At 44.6% G+C, this 24,149-nt stretch overlaps 1 protein-coding gene across 7 annotated transcripts in view; it reads right to left on the bottom strand.

The window, feature by feature from the left end:
• The window catches only part of LCP1 (lymphocyte cytosolic protein 1), a 50,057-nt gene extending 28,095 nt beyond the window's left edge, over window positions 1-21,962 (bottom strand). For 2 of the 7 annotated variants that reach the window (XM_074535436.1, XM_074535437.1), the window contains exons 1-2: window positions 21,818-21,943; window positions 7,556-7,797 (exon numbers count right to left, since the gene is read on the bottom strand). In XM_074535436.1, coding sequence (XP_074391537.1) covers window positions 7,556-7,676 — 121 coding nt within the window. In that variant the 5' untranslated portion in view covers window positions 7,677-7,797; window positions 21,818-21,943. Of the gene's footprint in view, window positions 1-2,201; window positions 2,408-7,555; window positions 7,798-20,840; window positions 20,980-21,817 lie in introns of those variants that run through there. The other 5 variants (XM_074535438.1, XM_074535439.1, XM_014264007.3 and 2 more) reach the window with 5 other exon arrangements.
• Window positions 21,963-24,149: the final 2,187 nt, after the last annotated feature.

The following is a 24,149-nucleotide window of genomic DNA, read 5'->3' as shown; positions in this document are numbered from 1 at the left end:
GCTGCTGTCTCTCCCATGCCAGGAATTGAATTCTGTCCTCAGTTTTGCAGGACACCTCAGTGACTCCAGCAGTGACCAGGCCCTTCCACCCACAAGATCAGACTAGAAAAAGAAAAGCACATCTGAACACAACCCTCCTTTACAGCTGTGCTGTTGCTTGGACCCCTATCCTGTGATGGTGCTGTGCTGGGAGCTGCAGTGTGCAGTGGGGAACTCAAGCAGCACCTGGAGCAGCAGAAGGCACAGCCCTCCTGCTCCCCTTTCCTCTGAAGAATGATTTGGCTTTATGGCATGGTCCCCAAGCCTGGTCACTGGATGTCCCTCTCATGCCTCTCACATGCCACCCTCCTGCTTGTTGGCACAGCCTCCATGTCCAGGACACCCTACTTGTTTCATCAAGGGGCAGGAATTTATTTCCCATCCTACAGCTTTCCCCTTGGATAACTGTGGAAATGCACAGAGCATCCAACAGACTCTCCTGTACTCCGTCCTGCAACACCTAAACACTGTTTCAGATTTTTTCCTAAATATTTTTCATTTTGATAAATATTTTACATTTTGCATCAGCATTTCACTGGAGTCTACTGTTTTGCATGAAGGAGCTGGGTATGGAAATGGCTACATTTCTGAATGTACTTTACGCCCCTGGTCCCCCCATCTCCTTCCTTCCCCTTCACTCAATCTCTTCCTAGTTCTTTCATGCTTTATAAAAAACATATGGTAATGACTTTTACAGTAGGTTCTCTATCAAGATAACTCTACTTCAAGCTATACAGCTGTTTTAAACTGCTCATGACTGAAATCAGAAAGAAATGGAGTCAAAAAATTGAGAGCAAAATACAAGACAATGGAGCGTGTGGTAGGTTCTGTGAGTAAGAGAAGAAGAGCAACACCACTAGATTTGTTTAAGTACAAACATCTTATGACCATAACAATATTCAGTCCAAGGAGACACTCTGGTCAAGCTGAGGAAGCAAATTCAAACCCAGTAAGACAACACATCCCTTTTTTGACCTTCAGCTTCTGAGCTAAGTAAATCTGGACCTTATGGTCAGGATGGAAGCAGAAATTCCCGCTCATGTTACCAGCAAGCAGGCAGGTACTTCCCAGTCCCTCCTGGCTCTGGCATTGCTTCTCAGTGGAGTTTCCCACCACAGAGGGGGTTTCCACATCTCCTGTCTACTCATGAGATCTTCCCCAGCTCAGGACACCAGACTGCTCCTGTCGGTGGGCAAGAGGGGAGGAAGGTGAAACATGCTGGAGTTCCTCTGTGGGAGGGGTGCCAGGGTGTGATCTGCTTTTAACAAGGTGGTCAAACCCCATCTGCTGAGCAGCCAGCTGCATTTGCTAGAGATAATCTTCACCTGACACCTATAGCAGTATGAGATCAGTCAGCCAGCCTGGTCTGAGACGTTGGTTGCGATAAGAAAGACCTAAAGTTCCAGTGTTCAAACCAAATCCATGTGCTGAGGGAATCACTATAGGACAAAACCAGCAAGGCTACTGCTCTTACAAAGAAGATAAGCCTGGAGGCTCCTGTTCACAATAGTACCACCTAAAATATCTGTAGACATTCACAACTCTCAATTCATCCAGAGCCTGAGCTGAAACCCCAAAGAAGGCAAGGGACCAGCCTGACCAGGTTCACCAGTCAAGATCTTAAAAGGCAACTATAACATTAGGACCCCCCCCATGTCACTATTTTAAAAGCAGAAGTTCCTACTGCAATCAGGCTCTAACATGAATCAGTTTTATTTATCCACTGGAAAGTAAAATTACATTTCTAAAAACCTGATATAAATGTCTTAACAGCCAGCAGATTACATTGTAAGCACTACAAGCCAAAATACATTATACTTATGAATCAGTGTTTCTCATCACTGAAATTAAAATTACCTTCTTACATGGATCCAGACTTCAATCTAAATAATGGCTTCTTACTTTATCATGCCCTTCCAAGCCAATACCAACTCCAAGACTACCATTCTACTCAGCCAAAAGCCACTCAGCCAAATTAAATCTATCAAACACTTTCCTGAAGGTCAGTAGAAATGCTGTGCACAAGACTACTGGAAAATGCTTCATGCTAATACAGAACCTGCTGTTTTTTTCATGGCAGCCACAATTTCCTGTGCAGTTAAACTGCTGGGGCTCTCAGTGAGAGCAGCCTGCCAAAAAAACACCAGATGCTGTGATCTTACCTCCTGGGCTCAGGCAGTGGGTCAGAGCAACGAAGAGCTCAGCAGTTGCAAATCCAACGGAAAGGGCAGAACTTCTGAAAGAAACCAAACGTCCTGTAGGGCGGAGGGACTGCAAAGCAGCTGTCACTGCAGACAAGGAAACTCTTCCTTTTCTGCAGCGCAGCTAGGCAAGCCCAAGAGTGCAAGCCCACAACTGAGCCGAGAGGGAAGTGAGCGGTGACAAAACCTCATAGTGCAATAGATTTTTGTCTTTATAAGGAAACGAAGTCTCTGGTCTCGGGTCTCTACTTCTTCACCTCAGCTCTCCATATGGGCCACTGCTCTGTGACTTTCCTTTTAGTAGCACTCTTGTTCAGGGAATACAGGCACCCTCAAAATGTTTCCTTTAAGGGTGGCTACAACTTGAGGCATGGAACAGAGTGACACCTCACCCACCAGGCAGGGCTGACTGCCAGGCCAGACTGGGGCACAGTCACCAGGCATGGAAACTCCTCAGCATCGCCACACCACCTCTGCCAACGTTGGACTGCCCTCCCTTCCTCCATGCAAGTGCTTGGAATTTCCTTTGATGCAGCTTGTGACCTTTTCATTATCAGTGTTCATCGCCGACAAAAGGCTGGCTCCATCTTCTCTATGAGCTCTGATTAGGGTGGTGTAGATGCCAAGATCCCTCTGAGCCTTCTCCTCTCCAGGCTGAACAAGTTGAGCACTCTCCCCTGTCCTCTGATCTGCTGTGCTCCATCCCAGTACTATCCTGGTGTCTCCCTACAGTTTGTCCAACCATTTATTGAACAGGGAAGCCTAAGAAAGAACACAGCCCTCCTCACACCACCTCACAACTTTCAAGCCCCAACAATGCAACGTTGCAGAAGGCTTAGGTCTGAAAACACATCAAGAGAAAAAAGTTAATAATCAGTCCCACAGAGATTTTAAGAAGTGTTCTGCCTTAACAGCAAGATTCTTGCCACTTTCCGCAGGCTGAAGAATCATCCTTCAGATTTCTCAAAAACTTCTGTTCTGACTTTTAACCTCTGAAAGCAGGCAGGTGAAAACAATTACCAAACGGTATGTCTTTAATGAAAAAGCTGTCATTCACTGGCCCATGAGCTACATGCTGTTGTAAAGAGGTTCCAGGAAGCCCTTTCATGGACAAATCTCCCTAATTAAGATCCATCCTTGAATCAGCATACTTTTGCTCTCTTCAGAGGTACATTGAAACACTTTCCAGGCATTTTTGGTTACTCACTTCTATTGAAAAAATACTTCCTCTATAGTATTTGATTATTTGATAAGGTGTGCCACAGCTCCTCTTTGTTTTCCAGGATATTTTGCATGAGCCTGATGGTTTGCCCCAGCTTTTTTCTTACAGACCTTTTCCAAATCCTAAATTACTTTTGTTGGTCTCCATGATATCCCATTAAATGCTGCAATGTCTTTTCTGAGATAAGGAAGAAGGCACCAAAGGGATGTGCGCTCTAAATCTAACATCCTACTCAAACAGGAAAACTGGGGTGGGTGTTTCCTTATCAGATATGTTTGCTTAACCCTCTCTTGAATTGTTACAGCTTATAGCAGAAGGCAGCAGAGCAACTCAGAGTTTCCACCATGCTGCGTGATATTTTATATTCACATGCCCTAGACTGAGCTCAACACTGTCCTCAGCATTGATTCAATACTAGCACATCCCATAGGCACCAGCTGTGTTAAAGAAGCATTCAAACAAGCTTGGAAATACAAGGAGAGCAAGGATGAGATTTAAAGTATGATGGATTTATGAGGCAGACATAAACAAAACACGTTTGACACGTGGATCATGAATCCCTTTTTCTGCCTCACTTCAAGACCTGCTGGATTGTCCCTGTACAGCTAATGCTGTCTCACCAAATATTATTAAACCTTTTATTATTAAAATTTAGATACAACCCCAGCTGAAGTCCTGTCATAACACAGTATTTACACCCTCCCCTGTGCATCCTTGAAGTGTCACACAAATAGCAGTTTTACTGGGCAGCACTGAAACACATTTCAGTGGGACAGTGCAATAATTATCTCCTACCTGTACCTGGTTAACTTGTACCCATGTGTGGACCTCTGTGTTGTTGCTGACAATGTAGGATTCCATGATGTGTTGTTGTTGACAATGTAGGATTCCATAAGAATGATGTCTCTGAAGTAATTTCTTATACAGGGCATGATATTACTATAGTCCTGGTTTCCTACAGGGCGTTGAATTGTAACTCTACAATATAAACAGCTTGCATTTTGACACAAAGTATGCTTATGGCTAGGAACAGGCCAGCTGGTGTTAGGACAGGCTGTGCTGTGGGACTGAGTTAAATGTCCATTACTGTCCCACCTCAGAAAAACAATACACTTGACCTACAGCTTCAGTCTTCGGGCCAAAATATCAAGGCAACTGCTTTGAGATTTATGTGCATGAAAGGTAAAAAAAAGTAAAGGAGAGGTGGTCCTCCAATTACAGGAAAAGACATTAGGAAATATAAAAGATGATTATCTATAAATTAAGAATCATAAATTAGCATGCACTGTGTTCAATCATTTGCAGAGAGAGGACTATAGTTGTTAACAGACCATGCCCCTGAGACACAGCTGAAAAGGTCAAAACCAATCTTTTCCCTGCTGCTGTCACCACTATACCACTTCACAAGTCTTGACCCTTATTGTGCCTGTGCCTGAAGGGCCTTTCTTTCCAAGTGCTCTTGGCAGTGCTGACACTCCCATCCTGCTGCCTGTGCAATGCAGTCACACTTCACTGCAGATCAGCCAGACTGTGTTACCACAGGCTCCAAAGCCTTCCATGAGTTACCTGCTCCTTGCCTCCACCCCTGAGCCAGGGCCACAGCTGTGAGTCACAGAGCACTTCAGCCTCCTCGCCTGCCAAAGGCCTCTCACCTCCCTCCCCTTCAAGCCAGCTGCCTTGGGGTGGGCAGAAACTGTTGTCATCTTATCACAGGGGCTCCATACTGTTGCCTCCTTATCACAAAAGTTTCAGACCTTCTTGCTGTTTCTCATGGACAGCTCCTCAGAGCACTGACCCTTCCTTCTTCACAAAGCAGCCAACTGACTCCAGCTCCCTTCTCACCCAGCCACCCCTCTCTTTTATAGCACTCTTCTTCTCATTGGTCACAGCTGTGGCCTGGTAAAGTCAGGCCTGTTCCTAACCCTTGGTGATTGGCCCAGCTGCAACTCTTTAGGGGTAAGATTACTTTCTATACTATCTTTATTTTCTTATCTTCTACCCCACTACAAGAAACTGCCTGTGCTCTCCTGCCACAAGGCCTGGATATTTTCCTGGCAAAGTAGGTGACAACCCAAAAAGCAGGTAGGAACCAGTAATCCCACTTCCACCAAAGAATGGGAATTATATTTGAAGGATCTAGGGCATCTGCTTAAGAAGAGGTCCAGCAGCTTTGGCAGTGCTGTGTTCTGGCAGCCAGAAAAGGGTTTGCAGGGATGCCCAGCTGAGGAGAGAGCTGGGCTCTGCCGCAGCTCAGTCGTTTCCTTATGGGCACTCTGGCTGTGTATTCCTGGGTGGGCCTTTCCTGGCACATCCCCCTCTTGGTGCTCTCATTTTTAACTGCCCACTGCAATCTCCCAAGAACTTTGCCTTCCCACAGGCTGCTTCTGCTTTAGGAAATGCCTTTCTCCAAAAGCCATTACTTTGCAAAATCACACTGTTGAAAGGTAAATGAGGCTTTGTGAAGCAGGAGTCATTATTCTGATGGCATGTGCTCAGGTGCCAGTTGGTAATCTGACCCACTGCTGGGTCTGTGTTAGCAGTGTACTCTGAAATGCCACCTGTGATCTCTGCAGGAGAGAGAATACTACAGATGGGGCTTTGCAGAATGCATGTGAAACTCAGACCTTTTACACTGTGTTCCTCCTGCATTATATATGCCAGAAAAAGCCCTGAGAATGCAAAGCAATGCTGGGTGATCCCATTGAACCTGTCCCAACATGGATGCTGGGGTCTGTTGAGAGTGGAATCATGATATCGTGAAATATCTCTTGGTGCAACAAGAGCTTCTCATTCTTTGTCTGAATCTGTCCATGCAGGAAGGAGTAGGGTGGATCTACCCCTGCCAGAGCTTTGCCTCCAGCTGAAGTCTGCCACCATGCCCTCCTTCTATGAGAAACCTGGTCTCAACCCCCATTCAACCACCACAGCCCATGGCAGGAGTCACCAGCTCCTGCAGGCCTCTGATGTGAGCATTCCCAGTGGAGGAGAGGGAAGTGATGGCCCATGCCATGCACACAGGTGGGAATGAAGGGAAGAAGCCACACAGCAAATATGGCAGCCCCGAGTGCCCATCAGCAACAAGACATTTATACTCGGTCAAGGAGGGACACCCAGGCTTGCACACAGGCAAGGCTGGACAAAGAGGAATGTAGAAAGAAGTTCAGTCATACTGAAAAGCATGATTTTGGTAGGGTAATTCTCAGATCAGCAGCTTTCCAAACTTCACCCTTTCCCCTGGACCTGGGCACAGGAATGACCAGGAGGATAATGGCCAGGAGATTGGTTTATGACTTCCCATGCTTGTACAGCTTTCAATTTCCAAGCCCTATACTCAGTAATCTGTCTTAGAATCTTCCAAGGAAATCTTTATCTCAGTTTCACTACAATCTGTCTTATCTGTGAATCAAGATGAGCCACAAAAATCAAACAAGACATGAGTAGACTGTTTTCACAAAGGAGAAGGCCACTTGTATCTAAGGGATACAACCTACAACCTTCCAGCCCAGGAAGATTTACACTCCCCAAAACCTGTGTTCAGGAGAGTTCCAATAGAACAGCCCCCAGTGGCAAAGGAGGGGACAGGGCAACACCTGATTGCTGGTTTTGGAGCAGGCTGTTCCCTCAGCAGAAGTAGCCAAATATCCCAAATATCAAAAAGCAGATAGCTCTTGAGGCCAGGGATAAGCTTTGAGCAGTTGGATTTGTTACCAAATTCCCCAAGTCATTTGTTTCAAAGAGATCTTTGGCACTGAAGTGGCTGAGTGAGTCTGAAAGTTTTCCTTGTGGCTCAGTCCCGGGCCCTTGCAGAGAGCTTAGTCTTACTTAAAAGTCATAAGGCGTAAGATTAATTTCCTGCAAGCAGTCTGAACTTTGAAGGAGAGGCATTTAAGCAAGTGAAAAATGAAATAGCAGGGGAAAAAACACCCTGTAAAATAAAAGCAATGATAAATAAATAACAGGAAAGCATACACCCCACTTCAAATTTAATAGGCTACGCCCAGCCATGAATTATTGATCAAAGCCATCCATTTGCTGCAAAGGGGAGGAGTAGTGAAATATTAATAACAGTGCATGAGCTAATCTTAGGTTTTACTTGGTGAGAGAGTGACGAGAAGAGGTTGGAGAAGCCTGGCCACTGTCAGCTCCCAGGTTTGGATGGAGTGGGAGAAGGGCACACCTCCAAGGCTCTCCCAGGAAAGCTGCAAGTCCCACATTTCCAGCAGAGACTGGCAGTGACTCTTCCAGCTGATAAACCCATTTCCAGATGGAGATGGGTCTAGAAGTGTTATTCATGGAGGCTGTTGCAACAATACTCTCTATCCTGTTTTGGTAGTCCTACAAAGAAAGAAAACCAGTGCCTTGGTTAGATCCTAACACAGTTCAATGTGTTTTCTAGTCTTCCTGGGTTTTTTTCAGGAAATAATTTGACTGTGTGATGGAAGGAAATACATAAAATGCGATTTTTTGGTGGTTCAGCTGGCCAGATGCTTACAGGAGTAAAAAAAGCATGAGAAACAGATGGGACAAAAAATATTTTATTTTTAATTAAACTTGTTATACCAGTTATTTTTGCAAAACTGTGAGGAAGCAAAGTAATGATTTTTGACAATCTGATTTGGCAGAAGCTGACTCATGGTTAACGAACCTTCTCATGTACTTTCAGCCTCAATCTCACTTGGTTTTTAGTGAGTGAACCACAGTCAGTTTTGACACAGCAGCAGGATGGGCTTTCCCAGGGCCCCGGCCCTACACAGGGTGGCTGTCACAGCCAAGACAAAGCTGCTCTGCTGCAAATTCAGGCACTGCCAGAATTTCAAGTACCTGTCTTCTGCTGCAAACCATGGCAGGAGAAAAAAAACCCCAAGATTAAAAATTACACTGCTCTCCTGAACAGCAGGCAGCTTTTTGCCAAGAAAAGAATAATTCTATTTCCTTTGGATCCAGATGAAAATTTGCACAGAAGTACCTGCATGACCGAACAAAATGTCATGTGCACATGGGTTCACTTGCATATGTGTCTCCTTGAACACTCTATCATTATGTTCTGACTTTATAGGATTTTAAATGTTAGAAATTTTACATCCTAGTCTGTCTGTTCTGTGTTTACCTTAGTTTTCTTCTTTTTCTTCTCAGCTTTTTTAAAAGCTATATTCTTGCATATCTTCTTTTCTTTGGCATGTTTCCCTTTATTATCTCGTTTTTTCCTTTGCACATTTTCTCTTTTTTCCCCTGCTTTTCCATCTACCTCTGGTCATTTCCTCACTCCTACCCTGGCAGTTTCTGCTTGCTTGTTGTCAAGCTTTGAAGCCAGCAACACTCATAAAATTTGTAACTGTGCTCAGAATCTCCATTTCTTGTTTGCAGCCTCTCACATGAGAGCCTGGGGCCCAAGTTTTGCCCTGGAACTGCTGCCCAGTAACACTTACAAGCAGTTATTAGTTCCCTGTCAGGAGGGGAAATTTTGCATAACAGAGAAGGAACTTGCTGGGTTTCTTCAGCACATCTGAAAAAAAATATTTCCCCCTGCACCACCAAACTGAAGAGGTTTTGTTTCCAGCCTCGCCATGGTTGTGTTTGCAGAGCCAGTCCTGCTTTTGGAGCTGCATCAGAGGCACCTGCCATCCTCCTGCAGGTGAAGGGTAAAAGCCAGCACTGGTTATCCATGCCCTTGCTGGGTGTCAGCCTTTTGTTCAGAAGGAACATGCCCTGCATCTACTGAAACTGCAGGAAGGCAAAAAAAGATTGCATTTTTTGGAAAAAAAAAAAAAAAAAAAGAAAAAAAAAAAAAAAGGTTTTCTCTAGTGGAGGCATCATATGGAAATCACAAATCACAGGAGGGATCTGTCTACAACTATCTGAAAGGAGGCTGTAGCCAGGCTGGGGTCAGTCTCTTCTCCCAAGTAACAAGTGACAGGACAAGACTAAGTGGCCTCTGCTTTATTTTGTTATTAGGAAAAATTTCTTCTCTAGGGAGGGACAGGCCACCTAAAGGAAGTGGCTGACTCTCCATCCCTGGAGATATTTAAAAGATGTGTAGTTGTGGCACTCAGGGACCTGGTTTAATTGTGGACTTGACAGTGCTTGGTTTACCACTGAACTTAATCTTATCTTAAGAATCTTTTCCAATCTGTGATTCTATTATTCTGTGATCTGAGGTCAGGCTTTTCACAAAGGCCCTGAATCCAACAATCTCTTACCTGTTGCATCTCTATTTTTGTAAAGGATTGTGAACAAATCTAGTCCTCATAATGTTTTTACTTAATGATTAACTAGACTTCTGAGTCCAAGCTTGTGTTTGGGATGACACATATAAATTTAAAAAAAGAGGAAAAGGCTTTGGAAGGGGAAATGCTGCCTCCTCTAGCAATGAGAAACACTGAATATAGCTGGCACCAAACAAGCCCAGTTATTATTCCTTTATATTCTCAGCATCAGCATTGATTATTTCAAGTAAGCAAAAAAGTTTTTCCTTGATTTTTCGGTTTGTTCTTTTAAAATTCATCTTCCTGGTCCAACACCTTTCTCTCCTACTAGTTAGCATTGATATTTCTTGGAAGATCACTGAGATAAGGCTGGAAGAGATGTGAATACAAAATCCCTGCAAGGCAACTGAAGGGTATCCACCCAAAGGCATGCTCCTATTCTCTAAGTGTCTCTCTAGAGCAGCAGCCAGGCTTTGACAGCAATGGTGGCCAAGACACACCTGAGCAAAAATTTGAGGCAGCCCGAACAAGTTTTAACAAACAATATATTTAGCGCCTGACTAAGAATACAATCAGGAAGACTCTTGATAGTGGGATAGTTGTTAAGTTAGAAATCCTGTTGTCATCTTATCACAGGGGCTCCATGCTGTTGTCTCCCTATCACAAAAGTTCCATACCTTCTTGGTGTTTCTTGTGGGCAGCTCCTCAGAGCACTAACTCTTTCTTCTTCACAAAGCAGCCACCTGACTCCAGCTCCCTTCTCAAGGGCCCACCCCTCTCTTTTATAGCGCTCTTCTTCTCATTGGTCACAGCTGTGGCCTGGTAAAGTCAGGTCTGTTCCTCATCTTTGATAATTGGCCCAGCTGCAACTCCTTAGGGGTGAGATTACACTATCTTTATTTTCTTATATTCTATCCCCCTACAAAATCCTACAAGAAGTCACATGTTACAAAAGAAAAGACCAGGCTTTAATTTTGCTCACTGCAGAAGTGAAAGATTTTTGAGGGAGCACAGAGAGATGGGAGATCCACCCCTCGAAACCAAGTACCCCAGTGAGGTGTCAGACACATGTCAGGTGCATGAGTTTGATCCCAGAGATGATGCAGCACAATGATGATCCCTGTGGGGATCATCCAGGAGCTGCCTGGGTAGAGCATCCAGAGCAAATCCACAGCCAAGCAGAGGAGTTCCTTGTTTCTGCATCCTCATTTAGCTGCTCCATTTTCTGTGCTGCTGTGGCCAATGCACAGTGAAAGCTAATGAGGCAAAGACATCAGGTGTGTTTTCAAATGTCAGAAGACTCAAAAGAGCCCTTAAAGGACTGTTGTTGAAAAAGAGAACAAAAGTTTAGCTGAAGTGTTATCTAAAAGACAAACTTGAAACAAGCAGTAATTGCTCTTTTGATAAAGTGTTCAAGAGGCACAGGGGAAACTGAAATGTTAAACAATTCAGTAGCAAACAAAAACTCTACAACTGTATTGATCTTTGTGTGGGTGGGTGGGTGTGTGTGTGTGTGGTGTCAGAAACTTAGAAACCAAGGCCTTCCAGGAGAAAAGCCCTGTGCTATCCAAGCGACACACACAGCGGTCACTTTCCCCCTCTTTGCTGTCACAAAGCATGGAAAAACTCCCAAACTGTTCCAGACAGCTGCCCAAAAATTCCCTGTATAAACAGCTCAAGAAGCAAGGCACAAGGAGCAAGTGTTTGGCCCAATCCATCTCCGCATCCCACTAAATAAATGCCCAGACCACGGCATCTCTGCAGGCCGCCCCCAAGCCATCAGTGAAGTCCACTGTCCCAGGCACTCACTGACCAGAAGGGAACAGGTGCACACAACCCATCTCCTAAACCAAAACCCCAAAAGGGCCAGTGTCACTGCCCCCACTTGGCTTTGCTGCCCAGTTTCCATTCCTCATTGTACAGCTGAGCGAGTGAGCAGTATGGCTTTGGAGATGAGCTCAGGTAGATCTGTTTAGCCCTTTCCTGGACATTTATCTGTGCCTCATGCAATGAATGGCAAACTCCATCAACTCTGACCTCAGCTGTTCCCAAACAGTGGAGATTCAGACCCCTGGACACATTGAAGATGAAGGAAATCCCTGCAGATGATACCACTGGCCAATGTGACCTGTAGGTTGTGACCTGTAAGGGGACACAACCGGCCTGTAAGGCCAGCTGAGGCATGGCCACCGTCCCTGCCCTTGGCCAGGCAGCTGGAGCTGTGTCAAAGACAGGACATGGGCACGCAGGGAGCCTGGGGCTGGGATTGCCCCAGTCCCATTCTGCTGGCCACGTTCCCACCTGGCAAGCCCTGCCATGGGCAATATGCACAGACTGGCTGAAGAGTCCACCCCAAAACCTGGGACCAGGCACAGGAAGCCACACTGCTGCTTGAGGGTGAAAATGGCCTCAGCCACTGTGAAGTGAGAAGGCCATTCTCCCTGGCACATCAAGCATGGAGGAATGTGTAATGCAGCTAAGAATTTTTTCCAGAATGCTCCTGGGTGCTCACTTTTTCCTTCACATCTTTCTGTCTTCTCTTTTTCTGTAGCTAATTTCTACAAAAGATCCTGGAGACTCCAGGCACTGTGGTTCCAGGAACTGAAGGAAGACAGAGGAGAAGAAAGATAGATTTCCCATAGGTCTTGCACTCTGCCAGATGACAGACAGAAGCAGGTAAGAGAAACCAGACATAACAGACAGACAGAAGAATGGTTTGCTCTGCCATTATAATTCAAAGAGTTGCAAAGCATGGGGGAAAAGGAAGGAGCATCCTTACTTTTTATTTCAGTCCACTTTGCTAGCCAGGACTAAAGGTCAGACACACAGGAGGAGTGAACTGGGATAAAAGAGTAGCACAAATCATCAAATAGCTCAAGAGAAAGAGGGTTCAGTGTCAAGAGTGGCAGGAGCAGTCTGCCTGCTGGTTAAACTTGCTTTTTCTTGTTTAATGCTCCTTCAGGCATTTCTGTGTCCTTGGCCACCTGGTGAGTTATGAGCTTCACGTGAGCAGCAATGAGTTTCTGACAGGACAGGAACTCTAAATCCTTTTCTAAGCATTACTCTGGAAAGTATCTAAGATTTAGGTTTAACTAGGTATATTCTTCAACTCTTCACAGCATTACATATTACATGACTGAGTAGCTGTGCAATGAAACATCCATTTTAGCTGTCAGAAGAACTGGACAGAAACACCAAACTATAGCAGAGCCACCAAAGATCTCACACTGAAGAAGATCCCACCAATTTGCCTGGTTCCTCTCTCTCCTGTGAATGTGAGCTGTTCCTGCAGTTGCAACAGGAAGAGGAAGAAAAACTGGGGTCTGGCTCTGATGGCTTGCAACAGTCCCACACACCCATCTGTTTCTGACTCCCTCCCCAGAGAAGTGAGTCCCACCACACTCCTGCATTACACTGACCCTGTAATGCATCCCCAGCTGCACGGGACACGCTCTGGCTTGCAAATCTCACTTAAACAAGAGGGTTTGCAGGTTCCTTTGCAAAGACTAGATTTAGGTTTTGTTTACATTTCCACAGTAGTCTCAGCTGTATGTTGCAAGCTCTGTTTCCTCCATTGCTGAGGAGGGGTTGTTTTTGATTGTAAAAGTAAGTGTACTTCCATATCCCAGTGGGATTCCAGCACCATGGGCATTCTCTGCTTAAAGCCCAGGGATGCCTTTGCCAAGTTAATTTCTGGACACAGCACTGTGGGAACAGCAGGCACGAGAACCATGATGCTACAGCTGCCCTATGCCCAAGGGTGTCTTCCTCCAGTGAGTGCAAGAGATGGAGACTTATGAATGAGAAAGAAATCATTGAGCATTTACTGAGATCCCCTTCAGCAGCTGCTCTGCAGCCTTTCATCAAAACTTCATTATCAGCTTCTCTGGGTCTGGATTGAAGGCACTTGAGATGGTAGTTCATGTTTGGACTCAGGTGTTTATTATTTCTTATCAATAAAACAGTCTCGCAACCATGAGTTAGGCAGCTTTTCATAAGAAGGCACGAAATGGCTAACAATCTCTTGTTACAAAGTCCTTTAAGACTAAACTATCCAATTAAGAACTGACACCTAGATTATTTTCCCTTTTAACCCAATAACTGATCCCAAAGAGCTGCAATGTGGACTTTTCAGCCCAATTACAAAATGCCACCCAAACCCATGAAGAAGAAGGAGGAAGAAGCATGAAGAAGAAACCCAGGATGACCCCCTGTGCCCTCCATCTTGCTTCCATCCACAACACACTAAAAATCCCAAAACCTAAATTTCTCACCAAATGGTACACCTACACTACTCTCTACAATCACACTTTTGTGGATTCCAGTCTATCTTGAAGTCTAGGAAACTTTCTCTATGAATGAGGGTTAAAGTCAGCGCTCCCCTGGGGGTCAGGGCACCCCAGAACGGACAGAGAAATATTCCCTGTGCCCTGGGTTTCCACACTTCATGGCCTCCCTTCCTAGCACACAAGTACCTGCATTCTCAAACCCAGCTTTTACCAAAGGACATATTTTCAGATCTTCCTACCTGCCCTTGCAAAATAAGCTAGCATTTAAGGAAAGGTGTGTGCTTGTGGTTTGCACCAAAAGAAGTACCAAGGGAGGTGACACTCTGCCTCTACTCCACTGTTATGAGACCCCTACCTGTGCTGCTTCAGCTCTGGAGCTGGGACCCCTACATTAGGACATGAACCTGCAGGGACAAATCCAGAAGAGGGCCATACAGAAGATCAGAGGGCTGGAGCACCTCTCATATGAAGACAGGCTGAAAGAATTGGGATTGTTCAGCCTGGAGAAGAGAAAGCTCCAGGGAGACTTTCTAGCAGCCTCCCAGCACTTAAAGGGGCTTACATGACAGCTGGGGAAGAAATTTTCACAAGGGCATGCTTTAAGATGAAAGAGGATGGGTTTAGAGTAGATCTCAGGAAGAGATTATTTACTGTGAGGGTGGTGTGGCCCTGGCACAAGGCGCCCAGAGAAGCTGTGGATGCTCCATCTCTGGCAGTGTTCAAGGCCAGGTTGGATGGAGCTTTGAGCAACCTGGTCTAGTGGAAGGTGTCCTGCTCATGGCAGGGAGGTAGGAACTCGATGATGTTTAAATGTTTGTTCCAACCCAAACTATTCCATAATTCTATCTAAAATTTCTGGGACAATGCCACTGCATAGATTCTGTCTATACAAGTGAGCCCACACATCCCACCACAAGAAAGTCTCTGAGGAAGGATAAGAGGATAAATACAAGGCAGATACATGGTGGTCAGCTACCAGGATTTCTGGTTACCATTGGCTGCAAAGGCCCATTTAAATATGTGCATGCAGACAATGAAGGCACAGTAGTGCAGAAATTCTGAGATTCTGAGAAAAACCTGAGTTTGCTTTAAGAAGCTATCTCAACTGCTGCTAACTTATCTATTCCACTTTTCCCATTAAAAAAAAAATTAAAAAAAAAGAGAGACATATTCCTAAAACATTTGTCCAAAAGAGACCTTTCACTGTTTGAAATAGAGGCCTAACTCTAAGTATTGGTAGTTGTTCCTCTTCTGACCTTCTGCCTGTCTATCTTGGGCACGTAATTCTGAAAGGGGATGTTGACAAAGTCTGGACACTGGGATTTAAGTAAGAACTGCATACACAGGCAAACACTTGGGCACTCAGAACTTTGCAGCAAGCAAGGGTTATCTGACAACCAGTGTAAAATGACAGCTTTCTCTAAGGGCTGCTTTTGAATTTGCTTGAAAAGTTGATTTCTCATCTAAGTGTGTAGCATTCACACAAAATTACTGGGGCTCATTGGCATATCACAATATTGAGACTGCACTGCCTTTTTAACTGAATGAATGCCCAAAATGAAAAGAAGGAAGGAGAAGAATGCTATTTGTTTTTAAAAGTGTGATTCATATTAACAAATATTTTGATTCCTTCTGATAGTAGAAACCAGAAGTAAAAAGTGTCATCTGTCCTGTAACTTACAGGAGACTGAAGGTAGGTCTAAGGGATCTCTGGTAAGGACATTTTCTCTCTCTAATTGACTATAAATCTCTTCCTCATTTTCTGGGAAGTATCTCTCCTTCGGTATCTCTTTTATGACCTAGCAATCTCTCTGAAGCAAACAGGCAATGTAAGAACTGTGTTTGCAATATAAGAATAAAGAAACTGATAACTGCCTCATTGTGTAAAGCACTTACCATTATCAAGAAGCAAACTGTGCAAAATAGTATTTTTCTCTTGCAGGAATTTTTTAAATTATTTGTCCCAAATGCCCTGTGAATACTGACACCTCAGTACTACCCAAAACCCAGGCTTCCTATTGACACACATATTCTAAGACAATTTCTTTTTAAAAATAAAAGCTTTTTAAAGGCTGATGATGGTTATGAGACACATTATTTCAGCAGCATGGGAGACCTTCAGTGGGCATCACCCTCTCCTCATCAGGAAGGGAGCAGCGTGGTGATTCTTTTTCTGCCTCATTTCCCCCTGGCATCATCTGTCCATGTGATTCCATGTTATTACTGCAACACTCCCTAGGCAGCAGATGCCCCCAGGATTATCAGTTGATGGCACCTCAGGTATCCCCCCCACCCCCACAGGTACAGGGGAGCCCGTTCCCACAGTCAGAGACGGCTTCTTTGGGAGGACAACCCACCAGACACCTGGGCAAGGCATTTGGCTTTGGGTACCTACTGAGTGGGACACTTTCCTCTGATTCTTGCTCTTTTTGGCAAGAGGAGCCAGGAGCTTTTCTGCCTAACCTCACAGCAGAGCACTCAGTGAGGACTTCTCCTGATGAGCTGGGTCCAAGTTAGGAACTATTAGGGGAAACTAGTTATTTTGGTTTTTTTTTTTAAGAACACATAAAGTACTTCATTTCAATTCTTAGGGTAAAATAAAATGAACTGATGCTGCTGCTCATTGCATGTTCCTGCTCACACTTCCTGTGTTAATCACAGTTCTGACTTTGCTCATTAGAGGCAAGCTGACCTAGTCACTAACATGCAAAAGACCTCACTGTGACTGCAAAATGCAACCCAGGTTATTTCCACTTATGCTGTGCTCCTCTGCTGTTTTCTCTAACCCTGGCTGAACTGAGATGCTAGGATGCCTGGATGTCTTAAACTAGGTAATCTGAAACCTAAGTTCTCCTTTGAAATCTCTGACCTGGATAAAGGTGGATAAAGGTGAAGAAATGGAAGAGTGAACTCATGACACCCACCTGTACAAAAAGACAGTACATGTATGGGGAGGGCAAGGCGAGAAAAAATCATCAAATCATCCCTTTACAAAATGTCATGCAAACAAGGACTGTACAGAAAACAACAGGGCAAAAATGCTAGAAGAGTTTGCTGATGCTTAATACAGATGCTTCTGAATTTAAAAGTTGGGTAAAAGATGTTTAGTTTATTGAGAGATTTTGACTTATGACATAAATTGTTTAGTTTTTTGTAAATGCAAAGAAGAATTTGTCTGTGATATACATTGAAACCTCGTTTTTGGAGTTCTTCCAATTAGCAAAAGAAAAATTACATTGACAACTTCCTAAAGTAAATCATTCGGGACCTTTTCTTTATAAAAATCAGAGAATGTTCTCATGTTTCTTCACAAAATCATGAAACACAGAAGTTGCTCATAAGATACTATTTTAAGGTATGTTTTCAGTGATTCAACTTGAAACTTCTGCTTAAGAGCAGACACTGGGTTTTGTTTCCTTGCTACCGAAAACGATGACCATATAAAACTATTAAAACAAAAGAAAAAAAAAGGCAAAGGCAGTAACTGGCTTCTTTTTCAGGTTTTTTTCCTGCTCAATTCCTCTTTTACCCAGCACACTGGCTCCCTTTTACTACTACACACAAGAAAATGAAACTTTTTGGGGTTTTTTTATCGGCCCTGAGAGGGATAGGCAATTCAATCCCAACAAGGCAAGGAGCATTTGTAAAAAGTTAACAAAACTGCTTTCATTTCAAGGTTAGGCAACACAACAGCATGGTGACAGGAACTATAATGAGGAAAGAAATTCCACTATTATAAAAAATATGGCTATTTCTGTCTAGAGGAACAAACACATTTTGTAAAGTACTCAGGTCTTGGAAACAAATATTTTTACCACTGCTTTTACAGTGCTTTATCTTTGGGAAAATCAATTCCAGAATGACAGTGACCTCCTTTTCCAAAAGCTTTTGGACTTGCTGATTAAAATGTGACGTAAATGTTAAATGTGCTGCCACATAATTCTCCCCAAATATTTTGACACTTGAGTTTTAACCATACTTTTCCATCTTGTGGTACAGTTTAAATATGCTGAGAAGAAAAGACTGTGTATATGTAGGTGGGATGGAAACTTTGGAGTTCATCTACCCAAACCTCATACGCAGTGAGTCACATTAAAATTCAATGCTACGAGGAAGGAAACTTTTCTGATGTAAATGCATGCTTACTTAGCTCATTCCTATGAGTGTTCCCAGTTAAAATGGTCCATTTTCTGCAGGAAAGGGCTTGCAAGAGCAAAATGGGATGTGTTGACCTTCTTCTGAGACTTTCTTTAAAGAAAAAGCCCTGCAAACAACCTCAGTGGCTTCCTGAAACAGCAGTAGTCAAGGGCATACAGTCACAATCTAATAAAGGACCACTAGTGCTAAAATGTCACAACAGGAAAGGAAGAGTAAATATTGAAGGTTCAATAATGAAAACCAACAAAGAGACATCAATTTTAAACTAGGCAAATACGTTAAATATTGATTCAGAGTAAAACCCTAGGGGAAAAAAAGTATAAGGATGTTCACAATAGAAACTGATTAAATATGACTAAAGCAGAATAAAATACAAATTGGGGTTTATTTAAAATGCTGATTAAGTGAGCTGCTTTCTTCCCATAAGAACTAAATAGACTAGAGGTCTTCTTGTAAGTGAGAAGGAAATGAATGCACTGCAAATACTTAGTCACAGGTTGCAAGGTAAGGGAGAAAGGAAAAGAGGAAGGCTGCAGATGTGTACATTGCACTCAGGCTTCAAGGTTTTCATGCAGTGGGACCAACATCTTGGCTGGGAAAGGGGCTCTGCCTACAGCAGCACAGGGAGTGCCTGATAAAAGCAAAATGCCGAGAGAAAAGAAGAATGTTTTCTTTGCAGAGTCCATGATCAATTTAGCAATCCACCCTTTGAGTCCAACTTGTAATGCTGTTCCCTATTTGTGAATCTTCCAGTCAAGTGCTCCCTAAGTTGCCAGTGCTAGAGGTCAGCAGGAAGACCAGCAGCATGGTTATAGCTTCTGGGGAAAATTCATTCCATTTTGGTAACCCACACTGTTACAATTGGTACTTATTTCATCCATCCCCTCAAAACTGAAACGTGGATTCTCTAATAACGAGGAAGAGACTACAGTTTCAGATGAATTATTGTATTTTCCTGAGAAAAACCTGCTGTTTATCAAATAAATAAATAAATAAATAAATAAATAAATCTGATTATTTAGCAGTAGTACAGGTTACACATGTACCTGTGAAGAAAGGTAAGACATTTTGCTCTGAGCTTCTCCCTTTGATCTCCAAGCATGTGCTCCCACAAAACCCTGTCCATGTTCACTGTCACTGCTTCTTTCTCTGAATTTGAATGGATGATCAGAGGGCAAGTGTTTTCTGAGGACTTATTTTTTATGAAGGGCTACCTGAAGTGTGCATTGCACATGGGAAAATTCAGGAATTGCAGGTCCATCATGGAGATGGGGATGGGCTGTGAGGGAGAAAGCATTAATGGCCAGGAAACCCTGCATGCCACAGTAGTGTGGTGAAGGAAGTCTCATCTGAGTTTCCTCTTGTTGTCTAACTCAGGAACAATGTGTACAGCAAACTCCCTTGCTGGACTGCTACTATTGCTGATCTTCTCATTCCCAGTTACTACCTCTCACCAACTGTTACAGGAATACTTTGGAAGCAGCTGATGGCAGCAGCAGCATCCCACCAGTCACCCAAGATAGATCACCAGTGGAGATCAATGGCAGAGACTGCTGGGGGCCAGGCCACAGACCTTCCCATGTGTCCTGTCACACCAGACTCCTGCTGAGATGGCAGTGCCATCATCCACCTGCTGTCATGGCCCCTGCCATCACTGTGGGAAGGCTCTGAAAGAGAAGGTGGGAAAGGGCTCCTTTCCCACCACAGAAAACTCACACAAGCCTTTGAGTGAGATGGTGGTTTAAGCACAGCTCTTGTAATTGTCTTTTATGCTGAAACAAAAAAAGACAGGCTTTGATCCTGCAGACACAAAGGCCACCTTATTCCTCTCATCTGAAAGGAGAAATAAAACTATCCCACAGCAGCCTGGAAATGTTTGGCCAGAAATCCATTAGAGCAAAATTTCATCCTCCTTGTAAAATACAGGATGCGAAAGTTCCTCAGGGAGGTAAGCCTAAGTCACTCTCCTGTATTCAGTTCTACATTTACCTGCAAAGGAAGTCTGCAACCCAGTATTTCACTGTCAATGGCAGGAACACATGCGAAATGTTTCATTAAGAGAATTCTGGCACCCTTTGGGTGTCCTCCTGGCCTTCCTGAGGCTGCTATTTTCAGTGCATGTACCTACATCTGACCAGCACACTCAGGAGTGTGCCTGGGCTCCCAGGTTTGGATGCTCACCCCAAGGCAGACATGAATGCCCTTATTCCTCCTCACAGACAGGGGTGTCAGGGTGGGGACACGTGAGGTGTCACCCCAGCCCCAAGCACCACACAGGGGAGGGCAGCTCCATGGTGCAGACACAAGCATTGCTACTCCGGCCCAGAAGGGCTCACAGCCCAGCAGGGGAGAGCCCCGGTTCCACATGGCACACAGATAATGGGCTGGATTTGTTTGCGGTGACGTTTTCCTTTCCACCTCGCACCGCTAAGCACAAAAGTCAATGGTGAAATAAATCACTCGGGCACTGTATTGATCCTGGAATGACAATTACATAAAGAAAAATGTAAATGCTTTGGTGTATTAAATAATCCCTCTCTGGTACCTATTATGCATCTTGCAGCCATGCCTTTAATTTCATTTACGCAGCTTCTTTGGAGGAAAGACATCCAAATTTTCCCCTCAGCCTATTCCACTCACTTTATGCAGTGGAATACATGCAAAGGAAGGAGAGAAGCAGAGGAAAGAGGGAAATTGATTGCTGCCAGCCTGGTAGGGAAACGCTAACCTTGCAGGCAGGAGCCTAACAGCAGAGTCATCTGCAACATGCAAACCAGCTTCTTCATCTCCACAGCAAGGCACAGCAAGTGCCCTTCAGAAATTTGCAAAACTATTGCAGCTATAAAGGAGTTGTCTTTAGTGGGACCCTGTAGACAGAAGTTAATTTAAAAAATAAATACTAAGATTAAATGTATGAGCCAAGCATTCTTTGAGAGAGAAAACTGTAGAGGGTGGTCAGTGTTCACAGAATACAGACGCAGACTACCCAGCAGTCCCTAAGATAATATTTTCAGTTATCAGAGGTGCTAAAACTGCCTCCACTTCAGCATCCCACACTCACCCCTGCCCTCTCCTGTCTCTCTCTTTGCCCTATCCCGCATTTGTCACTCATTCTCAAAAGACTTTGTACCCAGCTAAAATTTCTGTCAAAAGGGACTTGCCTGAATCAGGACTGCGGTGCTGGGCCTATTTCTCAATTATATAGCCGAGATTAATTTGAAAAGGTTAGGCTCAGCTCGACCTGGTTCCCACGAAGTAGCACCAGCTTTACACCTGCTGCCCGCACCCTCCCCGCAGCCGGCAGGATCATCCTAGGATTCCCGCACCGCTCCCCGCAGCAGACAGGTCATCCCAGGATTCCCGTACCGCTCCCGCAGGGCCATCCCGGCATCCCGCACCGCTCCCCGCAGGGTCATCCCGGCATCCCGCACCGCTCCCCGCAGCCGGCAGGGCCATCTCGGGACTCCCGCACCGCCCCTCGGTTCCCACCGCGCCCCCCCGCCGGCCGCTCCCCCCGAGAGAGCGGTGACTGCTCCCGGAGGAGCCCGCGTCATAGCAACTTGAATTTTAATCTTTTCCTCGTGAGCACCGAAGGGGGCATAAAAATAATTATAATAGCAGCAATAATAACAATAAAAATAATAATAACAAGGACCACCATCACCACCTGCTCCATGCAGAACCACGATTACAGCGGATAGTTACCAGCGAGGAGCGGCGCAGCAACAGGCGATGCCGGGCCGGGGGCCGGGCGCGCTCCCGCAGCCGCAGCCCCTCCGCCCGCTCCCGCCGGCGCCACCGCCCGTGCCCCGCCCAGGCCCCGCGGACACGCCCCGGACACGCCCCGGCACTGGAGCGTCCCCAGGGCCAGCCTGGTGTGCGACACTGGCCGTCAGTGCGCTGCTCAGTGGAATAAGCTGCCAAGGGTACCTCTGGGGGGTTCTGCTCCAAGCTGGTGCACAGAGCAGGTGCTTTCTCCTCATCCGTGTTAGCCCGCTTTGGTACTGTGCCGCAGAAAGTTCCTGGTGCTTGTGCATGGTTAGAGTAGGATACAGCTGTATCCAGGTTCCTCTTGATCCACATATGTTTGCTGGGAATTAGTTTTCTCCTTTCTTCAGACCCTGACTTTGCTGTTTTCCCAGAGTAAGGAGCAAACTGGCAGGGTCCATGCCAGACACATCCTTCCTTTGCTCCTGCATCCTTCACCGCGTGGGCTCAGTTTCCTCAGTAGCAGTTTTCTGTTTTCCCTCCTGCAGCACTGAAGAGTCCTGGTGGCTCAGCTGCCTGGTGCCTTGAACTGCACTGCAACCTACAGCAGCTACTACAGATGTAATTGTGTGGCACCAATGCCCTGGGTTCAATCCCTGTATGAGCCCCTTCCAATGCAAAATATTCTGTGATTCTCTTCTGATTTCATTGTGATTTATACTTAAAATCTCACCAAATATAATTGTCAGTTTTATCTCATGAGAAAATCATGTTCCCTCTCCCTCTGATGTGCTTTTATCCTTTCCATCTTTAGTAGCTTGGACACCTCTCCTTTTCTTCCCTGCCAGAAGCAGTGTTTCTTGTCTATGTTGCATTTCCTCCACTCTCCCCACTGAGCCTCCTGTTTTCTTGTCATCAACCTCTGTAACTTCAGATTTCCTCTTGTGTTTACACCTCCTTCCCCATCTCTGAGCTGTGCTGTGTACATTCACTTCAGGAATTCTTCCACTCCACTTCCATCCTAAGCCCTCATTTCTTTTCCAGTCTGTTTTTCCTCCTGGAATTTTGCAGGCAGTGCTCCTCAGGGCATTGATAATTTCTCACCATCCTTGATCTGTCAGCCAGTTTCCACAGAGGTTACCTATAAATGAGAGAAAACAAGTTCATTTATCTTTAGATGTGTGCCCTAGGCAGGTGTGCACTCTATGTCTTGGCTTTTATCAGTGTTGGAAGGAGGCCCAGAGGTTGCCCGGGAGGTTGTGGGGTCTCCATCCTTGCTTACAGATCTGAGTAATCTGCTCAGAGCTGATAGTTCAACGCTGCTGTGAGCAGGAGCTTGGACTAGAGAGCTCCTGAGGTACCTTCCCAGCTGAATTACTCCCTATGCCATATCCGTGTGGCACATGCCAGGAATGTTATCCTGAAGAGGAAAAGACTGGAATGCTAAGCTGGAGTACATCAAGTACAAACATAATTATAGAGTGTTTTGTTCCTGATCCTCAAATTCAACTTCTTTGGGTCTCTAAGACATCTTGCATTGGGAAAATTGGTAGAAGAGACAAAACCCAATTGGTTTGGGTTTTGTCTTTTAATATTATATATTAAAAGACAAATATTATATATATTTTAATAATATATATTCTTCCTCCTGTGCCTCCTGTCTATTGAAAGGGTCCCCAGCCTCTGGTTAACATCAGGAACCATTTTTGTGTCATTGTGCCTCATCTTGTTGCAATGTTTGTCCATTTATTCAAACTCAGCAGGGCTATAATTGAACTCCAGGCTTCCTTTTTAAACTTCCCCCATTTCTTCCTTTCCCTAGCTCCTTGTTTAAGTGCCGTCCAAGCCCAATAGCGAAGTGTCAAGTCTGAACTCGTTATTCACTTTGGGACTGTCTTTTTTCTTTTCATCACAGTATTTGTTTTTCTTTCCACCACAGTTTTATATAATGCTGCATTTGATTTAAATTAATGTTGTCCACGTGCAAAATTGTACTGAAGTCTCAAGTTTATCTATTTTCAAATCAAATTACTGGGGGGAAAAATTGCCTAGAGGTGTCCTTGCTTCTAGGTGTATGTGAGAGTTTTCTTAATCTTTCTAAATCTTTCTGTAAGCCATTGGCTTCCTGATGGCACTTTCAGTTTCTCTTCAAAGTCACCTTCATCAGTGCTCTCTCTTCTGTGTTTTCCTTCTGATTTCCAGTTTTTAGGACTGAGTCTTTATACTGTATGATGTCTAAGATGTTTTCAGCCCTACAGGAAAAAAAAATATATATATAACCAACACATTCTGCAATTTAGGATATAGATAATCTTGAAAATTACAGTGA

This window comes from Zonotrichia albicollis, chromosome 2, assembly GCF_047830755.1.
Source record: "Zonotrichia albicollis isolate bZonAlb1 chromosome 2, bZonAlb1.hap1, whole genome shotgun sequence".
In the NCBI taxonomy this organism is placed as follows: Eukaryota; Metazoa; Chordata; class Aves; order Passeriformes; family Passerellidae; genus Zonotrichia; species Zonotrichia albicollis.
The sequence above is the reverse complement of the archived record's forward strand: the minus strand, read 5'-3'. Positions and strand labels throughout refer to the sequence as shown.